The 13,790-nt window shown below is 42.2% G+C and overlaps 2 protein-coding genes across 2 annotated transcripts in view; both read left to right on the plus strand.

Moving 5' to 3' along the window:
• The window catches only part of frem2a (FRAS1 related extracellular matrix 2a), a 45,555-nt gene extending 39,596 nt beyond the window's left edge, over positions 1 to 5,959 (plus strand). Inside the window, exons 17-24 of the mRNA XM_037468416.2 lie at positions 1,023 to 1,215; positions 1,339 to 1,449; positions 1,564 to 1,691; positions 1,798 to 1,932; positions 2,060 to 2,186; positions 2,571 to 2,758; positions 2,889 to 3,035; positions 3,504 to 5,959. Of these exons, the coding sequence (XP_037324313.2) occupies positions 1,023 to 1,215; positions 1,339 to 1,449; positions 1,564 to 1,691; positions 1,798 to 1,932; positions 2,060 to 2,186; positions 2,571 to 2,758; positions 2,889 to 3,035; positions 3,504 to 4,052 (1,578 nt within the window). The 3' untranslated portion in view covers positions 4,053 to 5,959. The remainder of the gene's footprint in view (positions 1 to 1,022; positions 1,216 to 1,338; positions 1,450 to 1,563; positions 1,692 to 1,797; positions 1,933 to 2,059; positions 2,187 to 2,570; positions 2,759 to 2,888; positions 3,036 to 3,503) is intronic.
• A 1,150-nt stretch (positions 5,960 to 7,109) lies between these two features.
• trim47 (tripartite motif containing 47) lies at positions 7,110 to 13,143 on the plus strand. The gene is made up of 8 exons (XM_037468442.2): positions 7,110 to 7,358; positions 7,736 to 7,947; positions 9,368 to 9,413; positions 10,338 to 10,433; positions 10,684 to 10,908; positions 11,042 to 11,064; positions 11,160 to 11,281; positions 11,425 to 13,143. Exons 1-8 carry the CDS (start codon positions 7,176 to 7,178, stop codon positions 11,952 to 11,954), a joined length of 1,437 nt encoding a protein of 478 aa, XP_037324339.1. The 5' UTR covers positions 7,110 to 7,175; the 3' UTR covers positions 11,955 to 13,143.
• The last annotated feature ends 647 nt before the right edge of the window (positions 13,144 to 13,790 follow it).

The raw sequence follows: 13,790 nt of genomic DNA on the forward strand, positions 1-13,790 counted from the left end.
GTCCACTTCGTTAAGAGAGATCACTGTCACATTGTCCCTTAGGTTGTGGTTTTATTTTATTTTTCAAACAGTGTCAAAAGAGAAAAAAGAAGCAGTACAGAGAAAGAATTAAATAATTCTGCTTCCTTCTCAAAGACCAAATTAGTCTTACAGTGTAATAATCCTGATCTTTGATTGGTTATTGAATTTTCATGACAGCTTTGTTTTATGGTGTCCATAAGAGCAGACTTTCTTTTTTCTCATCTGGAGTGAATGTTCACTAATTAAACGGTTGAACTCACAAGAAAAGTAAAGAGCGTGATAGTGCGAAAGAACAACTAACTGTGAACAATATTAATATCACAGTACTGAGACGTGCCAAAATTAATCTTCTACGTTTCTCTTGTGAATTAATCTCCTGCCCAGCAATCAATGCAGTTCTTCACCATACAAATTGACTTATTTGCAAACAAATATAATGTGGTTCATTTTCCATGAATTTTCAGTTTCTGAGACAAGCTCTGACTTTGTCACACATGTGACCTCATAGTTCACACGACACACAAAGTTGTTGCTATAATGTTGTGAGCAGAGACCCCTAGTGGCTGGTGTCGTGGAAATAAATAACCGTGGGTTTCAAATGAAACCAGTGTCATCCAGAAATAGTTGTTGAGTAAGAAAAAGTGTTTTCATGTTTGCAAATAGGTTTAAAATAATTTTAAAAAACACAATAAAAGCCCTTATTGCTGCTCACAGGGGTTTACAACACAGGCAGACTATTCTGCATGTGAGTAACACCGAGTGGGAGTGACAGAGTTGGAGAACAATGTGTGCATCTTTTTCATCCTCTCAGTACTTAAAATAGCTTGTCGATCACCCCCTTAATCTAAAAGGATACTACAGTTCTAGTTGCATTTACAAGGGTGTATTTTTTTAAACTTCAAACGTAATTCAACATATTTTGAATGTATTTTACTTCATAAGCTCAAATGTAAGTGTTTTTGAAGGCTCTTGACTCATCACTGATTGAAACATCCTCCCAGGTGCTGAATCTGGTCCAGTCCTACGTGACTCTGCGTGTGCCTCTTTACGTGTCATACGTGTTCCACTCTCCCGTGGGAAGCGGAGGCTGGCAGCACTTCGACCTGCAGTCAGAGCTTCGCCTCACTTTCGTGTACGACACGGCCATTCTCTGGACGGATGGCATCGGCAGCCCCCCGAAGGCCGAGTTGCAGGGTAGGCTCGCCAGGCGGTGCTGACAGGGACATTAGGTTTCTTCTGGATCCCGACATAATCCACATTTTAACATAAGTCTGTTCTTGAAAAATGTTGCTGTCTTTGTTGTTGTTCCTTTGCCAGGTTCATTGTATCCAACAAGCATGCGCATCAACGAACAGGGACGTTTGGTGGTAAACTTCCGCACCAAGGCTCGTTTCAGGGGTCTGTTCGTGGAGTCTCATTCTGGAGCTGGTGAGGGCTGACGGATTGACCACTTTTACTCAAGACACAAATACATTACAAAAGTTATTAGTTCACCCGAAAATTAGTCGTCCATCATTAACCTCTCCCTCCCCCAACTTTCAGCAACCTTCATGTCCTCCATGGTGATGAGCGTGGACCACCCCGGCCTGACCTTTAACCTCACTTTAGTGAGGAGCGAGCCGACCTACAACCAGCCAGTCCAGCAGTGGACCTTCACCTCGGACTTTGCTGTAAGTACGGCGGCATGAAATTGAAACGTTACACTGGGTGAACGTGTGCTCTCAAGCAGCAGGACGGACAGACACATGACTGATCTGTCCTCTTTGCTCCCGACAGGTACGAGACTACTCTGGAACCTTCACAGTAAGGCTGATCCCCTGCACAACAGCCCAGAACCTGGGATACACTCTCCCGCCTGTCTGCAGTCCCAGAGAGCCGGTCACCTTCAATCTAGACATCAGATTCCAGCAAGTATGGCGGATTTTGTTTGAACCTTAAGATCCAAATGACGGGAATGTTTTCTCACTTTCACGCTCTCTTGTCGCTGGCTCTTTCCCCTCCTTCGCTGTGAAACGTTTGGATGCGCGTCCCGCTTTAGGTGAGCGACCCGGTGGCGGTGGAATTTAGTCTGAACACTCAGATGTTCTTGCTGACCAAGAGAAGCTTGTGGCTCTCTGATGGCTCCATGGGCTTCGGGCAAGAGACGGATGTAGCGTTTTCTGAGGGTAAGTAAACTCTTAATACTGTTAATACTTTTCGGTACGAGGAGGATTTCAAAATAAAATACTTGTAGCAATAGATATATTGTATATGTATTTATTGTCTTCACATAAAATGTTTTCCATCACTTCTGTCTTTTTATGCAAAGTGGGCCAAGTTCTTAGATACATTTTCTACCTTTCAAGCGGACATTAATTGGACATTATTTGAGCACAACATGGAAGCTGACCAACCAAAAATAAGTCTTGCGTGACCTACTGTGACCATTAAATGTGCATTTTCTTCCATTGAACAGTCTATGTTCCTTGGATGAGTGTTTCATAAGCATAACAAGGTGTGGTATTCAGAATTAAATGGAATACACTTTTCAAATCCTACCTTTATTTTAGGTGATCCGATCTATGGCCGTGTTATGGTGGACCCTGTGCAGAACCTGGGGGACTCTTTCTTCTGTAGCATAGAGAAGGTGTTCCTCTGCACTGGTGCTGATGGATACGTACCAAAGTACAACCCAACAAAGTTTGAATTTGGCTGCTTGGCCGACTCGCCATCGCTGCTCTTCAGATTCAAGATTCTTGTGAGTATATTCAGGTTTTTTTTCAATAATGCCATTTGAGTATGCAGAGAGATGCAAAATATTGTTTCACAGTCGAACAGGTGTTTTGTTTAATTCCAATTTTTTCCCTTAATCTACCGCACCTCAACAGGACAAAGCTCAGCCAGAGACTCAGGCACGTGCGTTTGGTGATGTCAGTTTTAATGCTGCGTTGGCAGTGGATGATCCAACAGCAACGTCTCTGGTCAAACAGCCCGGGTCTGACGGCTTTAGGTTGGACTCTACAGCCATGTTCCAGGTATTCACCATCTTACTGCTCCCCATGGACAGCGACTCATTTTTGAGTCACTGTCTATGAGGAGCTTTATTCATATGTTTTGTTATGTTTTATTGTGAGAAGGACTTTGAGCTACAACAGAGCTTTCAACATGCAGACTTTGCCCAAATGTTTATATGGACATTGTGTGATGGTTTGAATGCTCTATTGCGTCGACCACAATGGATGTAACACATTAGGTTTTGTGATGTAATCCTTTGTGGTGATATGATATTATATATTATTGTACTATTGCATTGAAATCATTATATTAAATACATTCAATGCTGGTTAAATGTAGTCAATTCAGCACCAATAAGTCCCATCTTATCAAAAATGAATATTGATGATAATATTTGCAAGACGTGATCATTTTGGAATCCATTTGGTTTGCTCATTTTGTAAACTGAACATAATTCTTGGATGTGCATTCCTTGGTGTTTTCTTCAGGTTGCTGCAGGCCGTGAGTGGTACATTCACACTATTTACACAGTCCGCTCCAAAGAGAATGCTAACAGAGGAATTGGAAAGCGCAGCCTGGAATACCACTCCTTGGTTTCCCCAAGCGATGATTTCGCCTTGACCCCGTCACGAGGCAAAGGTCGCCGCTCCAGGAGGTCGGCCGGCCAGTATGTCCCAGAGATTGCTGACGATATCGGTGCAGACAGCAACCGTGGTACCAACATCATGCACATCGCTTTGGACCGCACCAAGAGACAGGCAGGGGGGTCGAATGAGCTGTTCGCCGAGGGGCTGGGACCCAGTGAGCGGAGCGCGGGCGAAGAAGAAGAGGGTCTGGTGACTATGGTGGGGACAGTGGTGGGGCTGCTGCTGACTGTCCTCATTGTTGTCACCATCGTACTGGTGCTGAGATCCAGACAGAAGGATGGGAAGGAGGGATGGAGGGAGGGGGTGCAGGAGGTGGTGAAGGGGTCGGTCAGTACAGAGCCCATGTTGGTGGTGAGGATGCAAGATTGCCACAACAGTTCAGAGGTCTGAGCAGCGGATGTGGGGATGCACAGATGGACTGAGGGGTGAAGAGTACGTGAGGGTTTTATACAATTTGGGATTTGTTTTGTTTTTTTAACTGCTAATTAATTGCTTTCACAACACCAAAAATCTGACATTGATCATATACGGTATTGAGTGTGAGTGTGCGTGTGTGTGTGTTTGTGTGTTTTGCGCCTGTTAGTGGAGGATTTATACAGCTTTGGATCCTTTACAAACCTTGATCACTACAATAGGGAACACAGAGTACAGTCCCGTAGGGTGTCTTGGCCCAACATCCCACGTTATGCTGTTACTAGCATGGTATTTCATTTCTCACTGACTAGAGTAAAGGGGGCTAGATGATGTGAATGCTCATATTGAAAGGAATAGTTTACCTTAAAAAGAAAACTCAGATATTATTCACCTGCCCCTAATTCATTTAAACTGGTGTGTTTATGAGTTGTAGTACTTCAGTGTGTCCACCAAAGAATTAATCAATTTTTTCTTCCCGGAAGGGATACAAAGTGATCTTTGCACGGATCCTGCAGTATTTGTTTGTTATCTTAACAACTCTTGTAGTTGATGCAAAACTCCAACATTGACACTATAATCTCACTTAATGTCCTTAAAGTTGTCAAGTTCCTCAATTTCCTGATGATAATGTAATGTATGAAAATACAGGGGATTAAAAAGGGATTAGGTATGAAATATTTAAGACTATGTTGTGTATATTATGCCTTATACAGGGGGAACTATCCCTATAGGACAAACGTTTTGCCATAAAATATTTGGGGACACAGGTCGTTCTGAATAACAAAGTTTCATATTTGTGAACTAAACCTACAGAAATATTTTCAGAGTACTGTAGATCGACACCACTGCGGTTAGAATTAATGCGTATTAACCAGCTAATATTATTTTTGTTTTATTTTCTTCTTTTTTTACCATATGATGTAAGATGTAATTAGCATTTCTGTTGTTGCTGACTCGGGTTATTCCCACTATTTTTAGTAGGAAAACTGCTATTTACTGCATTGTGTGTTTACAGTTCATCACTGCTTTGATACCACAATGTTTACTGCTATCCACACTGCTGTTCCACTGTGTATGTCTGTGATACTGTCATACTTGTTCAAAATATTTTGGGTGTAATATTTAGATAGCACTGGTTATGTTATGTGTGAAGAGACACTCATCTCAGGAGTTATTTCTTGTACAACAATAGGCCATTTCTTGTAACACAATCTACTACTGTTGATTGAAAAAAAGATCTACTGAGCCACTTCCCACTTCTGTGTTACACTGCTAATGACTGTGGTGCTGTGAACATGCAAATACTGTGTTCATATCCAATGTTTTGACCCCTATTTTTCTCATATTATGTTCTTGTAAGCTTTATTTGTCCCTCTTACAGTGTGTGGGATTCAGTGTTCTGAGTAATATTTTGGAACAAAGGAGGCAAATAACTGCTTACAAATCAGTATTTCTAGAAGAAAAATATTACATTTGAGGCATTTGATATAATCTGCTGTCTCGTTATTTTGTCAATATCACTGGTGAACTTTCTTGTTTATGTGTTGTTAAACATGTGTCTTACTCTGCTATGGATATACAACATGCTGGGATCAATGTTTTTTTTAATATTTGTCTTATTATGGTGTTGTCATTGTATAATTATTTCCAATATTTATCAGGAATAGCCAATGTGATGGATATCATCATGTGAATCAGCGATGGGTGAGATTTATATATGTTATAGTCTGCTGGGACACTTCATTTTCCCCCTGATAAATTTGGAAATATCACCATATCGGACGTCAAATGCACTTTTTCAGTCACATCCTTCACATGCCAATCCAAGCTATGCAATGTAATGTATATTCCACAGCCTATTAACCCCCCCCCCCACCCCTCCACGCCCATGTATATGACAATTTTAGAACAATCAAACTTGATATTCAGTTAATCTTTTTAAAAAACATGTTTTTATGTATATGTATTTAAAAATAAATATTGTTGCTTACTTGGTGCTGTTGATTTCCTCAGTATTGTGAGTTGGGTGTTAAGACACAGTCAGGCAAGCCAGAATTAAGAGTTTTTAAGATAAGATAATACATCATTATCAACATATCAATAATGAAAAAATTAGGGCCGGGACTTTAGCGCGTTAATTACGATTAATTAATTACAATGTGAATTAAGATGAATTAATTACACAAAAAATAACACATTAAACATTTTCTACGCATTTTTACACTTATTTTTTGCACCGCGGAACGTTTCTCACTGGATGAGTTTCGGCGGACTGATTATACTGGAGCACCAACTAGCGTTCATGACTTCAGACAACAACAAACCACAGTGAACATGAACGAAGAAGCTGACGAGACCGTGTCGTGTGAATGGGAAATTTTATTATAATAAACACACGGATGGAAGCGTCGATAAGAGCATGGTTGTGTGCAAGCTGTGCAACAAGGAATTCAAATCGAGCCTCAAGTATCACCTCAACGCAAAACAATTAGCAGCTAGCGTGGACGTTAGCCCGACCCGAGTACAAGGACCCACACCCAACCCACACTGCACCAGATGACTGGTTTAAGGACCAGGGTAACTAAGTCCACGTCTGAAAAAATAACCAATGTTCTGAATGTACTTGAAAGTATTGGTCTACTTAAAAAAAACTAGTTTACAGAAGGTCTACTTACCTATAGGCTACCTGAATTTCTGAAAGTACTATATTTCTAAATATGCTATCTCTACACTTGTCTGCTGGAATTGGTTGAACAAAAATAAAAATCCATGTGAAAAAAATTACTTCTCACTGTTCTCAGTTCAAATATTTATGCAATTAAAATGCGATTAAGTTTGATTAATTAATTACAAAGCCTCTGATTAGATTCATATTTTTAATCGAGTCCCGGCCCTAGAAAAAATATATTATCAAGTATTATTGTATTGCCCTCTATATAAATAGTAAAAGAGAGTGGGACAGAGAGAGATGCGTGAAGCTGATTGGTTAAACGTGGAATGACGCAGTACAAATGTGGGCGCTTCCCCCCGCCCCTCCCGCCTCCCTCTCCTTTTACTTCCTGCTCTGTCGGGGTTGCGTGCTGCCGTTGGATTGTAAACATGGCCACCGCTGCTGCAGCTGGAGACGACCTGAAGAGAGAGCTCTCGTGTGCGATTTGTTTGGACTTCTTCAAAGACCCCGTCATACTCAAATGCGGCCATAATTTCTGCCGGTTCTGCATCTGCATGCACTGGGACGAAAATGGCGGAGACTACGGCTATCAGTGCCCTCAATGCCGGACGGTAGCTAAGTTTTTAACCTCGTTTCTTATTTTCCCATCGTACCCCCCTCCCCCCTCCGAATATGTGTCGGTATGTTGCATGTGTGACAAACCGTATTAACCATAACCTTCTCGCACGTCTATGCGAGGGACTAGAAACGGTCTACAGTTGTAGTTAAAAAAAAAACGCAGAACGTTCTGTTGATAACGCGGCATTTGTTAAGCTGTCGTTGCTATGCAGGCTAACGTTAGCTAACGCGAATGCTGCATTATCACAAGGGAAGTTGAATTGCAGTAATGGCATGAATGTCCATGTGTTCCGTTGTAAAGCCTGTTCTCTAATCCTACTGTGGCGTTCGTTACAAGCTCGTTCTCAGGTGTGTCCTTTTGTTCTCTCAGGTGTTTAACAAGAGGAGCTTCACTAAAAACTACCTGGTGCAGAACCTGGTGGCCAAACTGGACGACCTGGAGTGTCTGGGCTCTTGTCCTGTGCCCTCCAAGCCTGTTAAAGTAGATGAGAAGTGTGACCAGCACGGGGAGGAGCTCAAACTGTACTGCCAGACTGATAAAAGGCCCATCTGTGTGGTCTGCAGGGAATCCAGAGCACACAGGTTGGTAATTATGGAAACATAGTATTTGTTTAGCTTCATCTTAAAAGGCATTCCTCTCTTGTTAAATTCAACATCACTTCAGCTTTCCTTTGCCAATATTGCTAGTTAAATGAATCTGTAAAAGATGAATTATTAATTTGAATTGATTGGTCGGATGGAAGCTTTCACCGAACCGTTGCCAGGTTTCCATGTAAATATGTATAAGAAACCTCAATACATGGACAAAGGGGATACTGAGACCATTGTAATTCTAAGAAAGCCCTAGATTGTATCTTTCAGTAATCTGGTTTTCCCTCACACCTGCCCTTTTGTCTGAGCCCTGCTTTGTTGGGCTCAAACTGTAATGAAAGTCTCATCACTTTTGAACGGCCCTTTTGGCCTTGCAAAATCCATGAATGAAGAGATGCTAGTCGACCAGCATAGCACCGATCTATTGTTTAAGATTCTTTGCACCCTATCAGATATCAGCAAAACATGCTGTCCTTGCTTGATTCTGGGGCTGAAGTATGCGCCTTATCACAAACTAGACCGTTGGACCTCAGGGAGTGTGGAAGATGTGTTTTTAGGCAATAGCGATGTGACAATGACTGCAACGGAATGCACAAAGAACAAAGATATGGGTGTTGCACGGTAGAGACTGTCATCTAAAGTAATCAACGTATTTAAGTGCTCTCATAGTGACTAAAAAGTGCCAAATGCACTTTGACTTAAATGTTTTAAACATGGGGAGGACTTTGTTGGTCGTATAGACCATTCTCACCCTGTTTGTACACAGCGCATCTACTTTTACCGATCCGCTCTTGGCCTGCTGAGGTTGGCACAGTCAACAAGCAGATTCAGTCGTGCTATGACGAGCACTAATGAAAACGCTTTAGAGGATTCTTACTTGTGTAATGTGCTTTAAAAAAATAGTCAATGATTTTAATGTAGCTTGAAATACCAGAAAATCAACCATTTTACATTTATGATTAACGTAAAATCAAAGGTTTATGAGTAGTAACGTTTGATAAATGATGCAGAGAGGACTTGTTGTGTGACCAGTCTGCTGATCCTGGCATCCTCGTAGATTAGTGGGCAGTAAACGGTACATAGTGATCTAGTGTGTACTATGCTGTGTTGCACTTGCATTATGTAAGATAAGAATTCCTAAAGCAGGCACCCACATTGTTGGGCTGCTTCTTGGCAAAACTGTCTTTTTATTTATTTCTAAAAGTGGTTCCGTTTGGATGCATGTTGCAAATGCAATTGTGGAATTCACCGCTAATTCGTGATTGACGAAGGCATTGATGTAGGTCACACAGTTGTTTGGTAAGGAGAACTTAATGAGAACATTGCTCCTTTTTTTATTGACACGAACACCCCCACAGGGCGAGTGTTTGGGATGATGTGACAACTGTCTGGTCCTGTTTTACTGTTTCAGACACCATGAGGTAGCGCCTGTGCCAGAAGTCGTAAGTGACATGAAGGTAAGTAATGGTAAAATGTCATGATGCCGTCATGTTCTATAGGATTAAATGCCTGATTATGACTAGTAGTGGAAAAGTTCCACTGTGCCAGACAAGTTTAATTAGAAGAGAAGGGCCACCTCTCCCCCTTCCTCAGATTTTCTCTTGCATAACACAGCTTCGTGAGAGAGTGAGAATTTCTCTGTTCATAAACTGACTAGAGCTTGCGACCTTGGCCCTACAACCTAAGGCAGAGAAGAAGGGTAACAGACCAGGGCAAAGGGGGGGACTAAGTGCTCCTTAATCCAAACAAATGTATTGTGACTACATCCTGAGGTGCAGCCAGACCTCTGAGCTTGTGTCCGTGTTCTTATCTGCCATAAATCCAAACACAGCATTCTCTCTCTCTGTGTCTCTCTCTATGTGAGCGAGCGAGAGAGAGAGATCCTGGGAAGTTTGACATATAGAAAATGATTTATATTTTCTTCTGTTAATCACCTGCTGCACATTTGGCAAAGACATCAGATTGGATGTCCTGTGGTTCATTAAGTTTCTTTTCCTGCGTACGTGTGTGCTGGAAAGACTGCAGTAGCGTCGTGCATAGTCGGCAGGGCTTTAAGACAACAGTGTCTGTACCCTCTGCTACAATGATAACTGTGTGCGTCATGTCAGCGCTTAAAATGCCCGGATTACCTCGTGGTTGCATTTGTGGCGAAAATGTAAAGAACATGGCGGCCCATATCAAAGGCTACATATCTGCACAAAGGCCCCTGTGTTTCAGCACGTCATCTTTCCACTATATATTTTGGCAATGGAGAAGATCTTTCAGTAGCCGGAATGTATGTGTGAATTCTGTCTCCTACTTGCAAGTATTATTTAATAAATGTCCTAATATAATGTTGCATAAACATTTTCTAATCACGTGTCTCGATGCATTTGTTTCAGATGGAGTTGAAACTGAGGCTGATGGAGCTAAACTGGCAGAAGTCTCAGTGTGTAAAAATTAAATTGGCTGATGAGCGTACCAGAAATGAAGCGAGGGTATTGAATGGACTTTTTTTCATCGTTTACATTTCATACGTGCGTTTTTGATTTTAAGTCACTTTTCAAGATCAAAACAGTCTCCAACATCCGTGTTTTACCTTAATCTGACAGTTCAAATAAATGCAAATCACCTCGGATGCACAATTGTTTCTCCCAAAGTACTTTATGCATAAACATTGAATCAACACTGAACGTGCATAACATTAGACATTTTCATCCTAATCCCCTGAAAATCCTCGTCTTCCAGATCAAGAAAAAGAGACTCAAGGAAAGAATTGAGGCGGATGTTGGTGCTCTGGTCCAGTTCCTGCTCAACGAGAAAGACGCTGTTCTGGACAGCCTCGATGCCGAGGAAGTGGCCACCACGGCCGTCATCGATGAGAACTTGAAGATCGTGGAGAGAGAGGCAGCAGTCGTGGATAAAGATATAGCCGATATCCACAGCCACATCAGTGGGAAAACGAGCTTTGAGGTCAGTTGTAACGGAGATGCTCCAACTTTTAGCTCACCATGCCTCCACTAGTTTCACAGTAGGGATGAGGACCGTCATGGTCGGTGTGGAATAAGGAACCTGAGGTTAAAAGACTTGTCTTTTGTTCCAACAGAGCCTTGTAGAGACCTACAACAAGTAAGTAGCTTACTATTCATTTGTATATACTTTCATTTATATTTCATTTCAAATTGAATCCCCCCTTTCACATTCTATGTATTTTTCACCCACAGTGTTGTCCACTGCAAGCCTTTTGTAACTCTCGACACGGCTAATTGTCCGACCGAATACACAGACTTCTCTGGGCCCATCCAGCTTATTATGTGGAAGAAGATGATGCATGTGTTGCATACCAGTGAGTTAACGTCTCAACACTTTCTGATCCTTTTCAGACGGGCAGAATACAGCAAAAAAAATGTTTTTGGGCCAAATGTAATAAACTCCTTTAGCACAATATGCAGAGTTAGTGGGAGTAACTTCTCCGTTCTTTCTGCGTAGTGCCTCAGAACCTGACTTTGGACCCAGACACGGCCCACCCGTACCTGATCATCTCTGACTTCGACACCATAGTGGAGGAGGGCCGCGTCCGCACCCAGGAACCAGACCTGCCCGCCCGCTTCAACCGCTTCTGCGGCGTCCTCGCCACAGCCCAGTACGCCAGCGGCCAGCACTACTGGGAGGTGGACGTGAAGGACAAAGGCGTCTGGTACCTGGGAGTCACCACCGAGAGCAGCAACCGGAAGGGCTTCGTCAGCCTCACCCCGTCGGCGGGGTACTGGAGCCTGTCTCTGCAGGACCGGCTGTACGCCAACGGGGAGGACGGCCGCATCCCCGTGGCCGACTACTGGAACTCTCCCCGGGTCGGCGTGTACCTGGACTACGACAACGGGCGCCTCAGCTTCTACGACGCCGTCACGATGAAGAGATTGTTCATGTTTGACACCTGCTTCGAAGAGCCAGTCTATCCTTTCTTCAGCCCGGGGAAGAATGATCCAGGCAGCCGGCTGCAGATATGCCACTATTACTGAGCGCTGTGATGCCAGGGTATGCCGCTTGTTTCACAGATGTTGCTGTGGTGTTCCAGTAATGAGGTGACCCTTTGAGCCGCGCCGCGTTCGCGCGGTTGAGCTGTTACTTGATAGAAAATGGGGGTTAAACCGAATACTTTCGAAAGCTACAGTTTAAAAATTGGGGAAATTGCACCATTTGAACCTGGAGCGCAGGCCTAAACCCGGACTGCTGTGGCCGGGGTGGTGAGCAGTGGTTTGTTTGTTGCCAATGCTTTTGTTGATTAGAGCAGCTATTGTCACGTTAGCAATCACCCCATGCCATATTCGACTCATACTGGCTTTCCCCCCCCCAGGAAGTTGGTGCTATTGTCTTGTTGGGTTGAACTTGAAGGAAATAATCGCCATCACATGGATAGTTTTTGACTTAAGATTCCCGCAGTAATTTTAAAGTCTGAAAGGCAGCAGCTCGTTCTGGGATTTAAGCACCTGGACAATGTGTTTGGACTTTCACGACGGAATAGCTCTGTTTTTCAGTGAATTTTAACGCCCCAAACCGACCATTTCATTCTGTACACTGATCAGGCTGGGCTTTCAAATTCCTCATTAGAATTTTTATTTAAAAAAAAAAAAAAACTACTTAAACTTCAAAATGACCAGGATAAATTTTACATTAAGATTTACAGCCATATCCTAAAATGTTAACAGGTGAACATGTAAGTGTTTTTTACTTTTAAAAAAAGCATTCCAGCAAAGAGACTGGACTAGAGCAAGATATAAATCTATAAAATATGGACGCTTTATTACATGTTTGCCTTTTTGCTTAAAATGTACCTGCTGCATTTCTTTACCTTTTTTTTTAAATATTCCTTTAAATAGTCTGTCTTTATATTAATGCTATAGTTGGTCCTCTAATTTCATTTTCATGACGTTGAATGTGGATGTTTTTTTAGTTTGAGCTGTTTGTCCAGCTGTCCAGAGCGGTTGTGGAGGACACAGTTTTAGTATTTACTGAATTGTTTTAGATGGTTTTCCCCATTTTTATTTTTTAAACCTGTGAATACAGTAGCAGTGTTTAGGTTGTCATTAGGTCTGCCATAAGAAAAGAATCATAACTGTAGATTTTTGGCTCTTTCCCCGTGTACATATTTCCTCTCGAGCAATGTTTTTTCAGATGAAACGAGGATATTAAAAGAGCTGTTTAAATGTGTTCATCTTAAAGCCTTTGTCTACTTGCTGTACTCACTTTGCTTAGTGTACCCTTATTCATTAAATATGGGGTGATTAACTAGAAGTACTATACAGATTACACAGTCCAACATGTATCTGCAATGGTTTTGTATTTGACTACTTTGAGCAGCAATGTGAGATTAAACCCTTTTAAATTACAAAAATGTAATCCTAAGAAGACTTATTTATTCTGTGTGTTTATAGAAAAAACTACCGAGGGAACAGACTGCTTCCTGGATAAGATACTTCTCAAAGGGGCTTTTGCTCCATGTTTGCTATTCTGATGTTTAGTGCTGTCATGCTGCCAAACATTTAAGGAGGAGGTGAGAAATCAGGATCTCCTGCTGTGCTAATTAGTCAGTAGTGCAGAAGTCATAAAAAGTTAAAGCAAAGAACTTTGGGGGCGGGGGGAAAGTTATCGTCCTTTTGAGCTAAAAATAGAAAAGGCTGCACATCTGCAGTCGAGGCCATTCAAACCCAAATGTTTACTGCTGCATTTCCATCCTTATCTCACCCCTTGAACACTGAGACCAAACCAAGGCTGGAATCTTGGCCTCGGTGGACGCTGTGAGGGGGAGGGAGACAATGTTCAGATATACTTTTATTTTTTTAGTTAGACCTTGAAAC

Source organism: Pungitius pungitius, chromosome 16, assembly GCF_949316345.1.
Source record: "Pungitius pungitius chromosome 16, fPunPun2.1, whole genome shotgun sequence".
Lineage (NCBI taxonomy): Eukaryota > Metazoa > Chordata > Actinopteri > Perciformes > Gasterosteidae > Pungitius > Pungitius pungitius.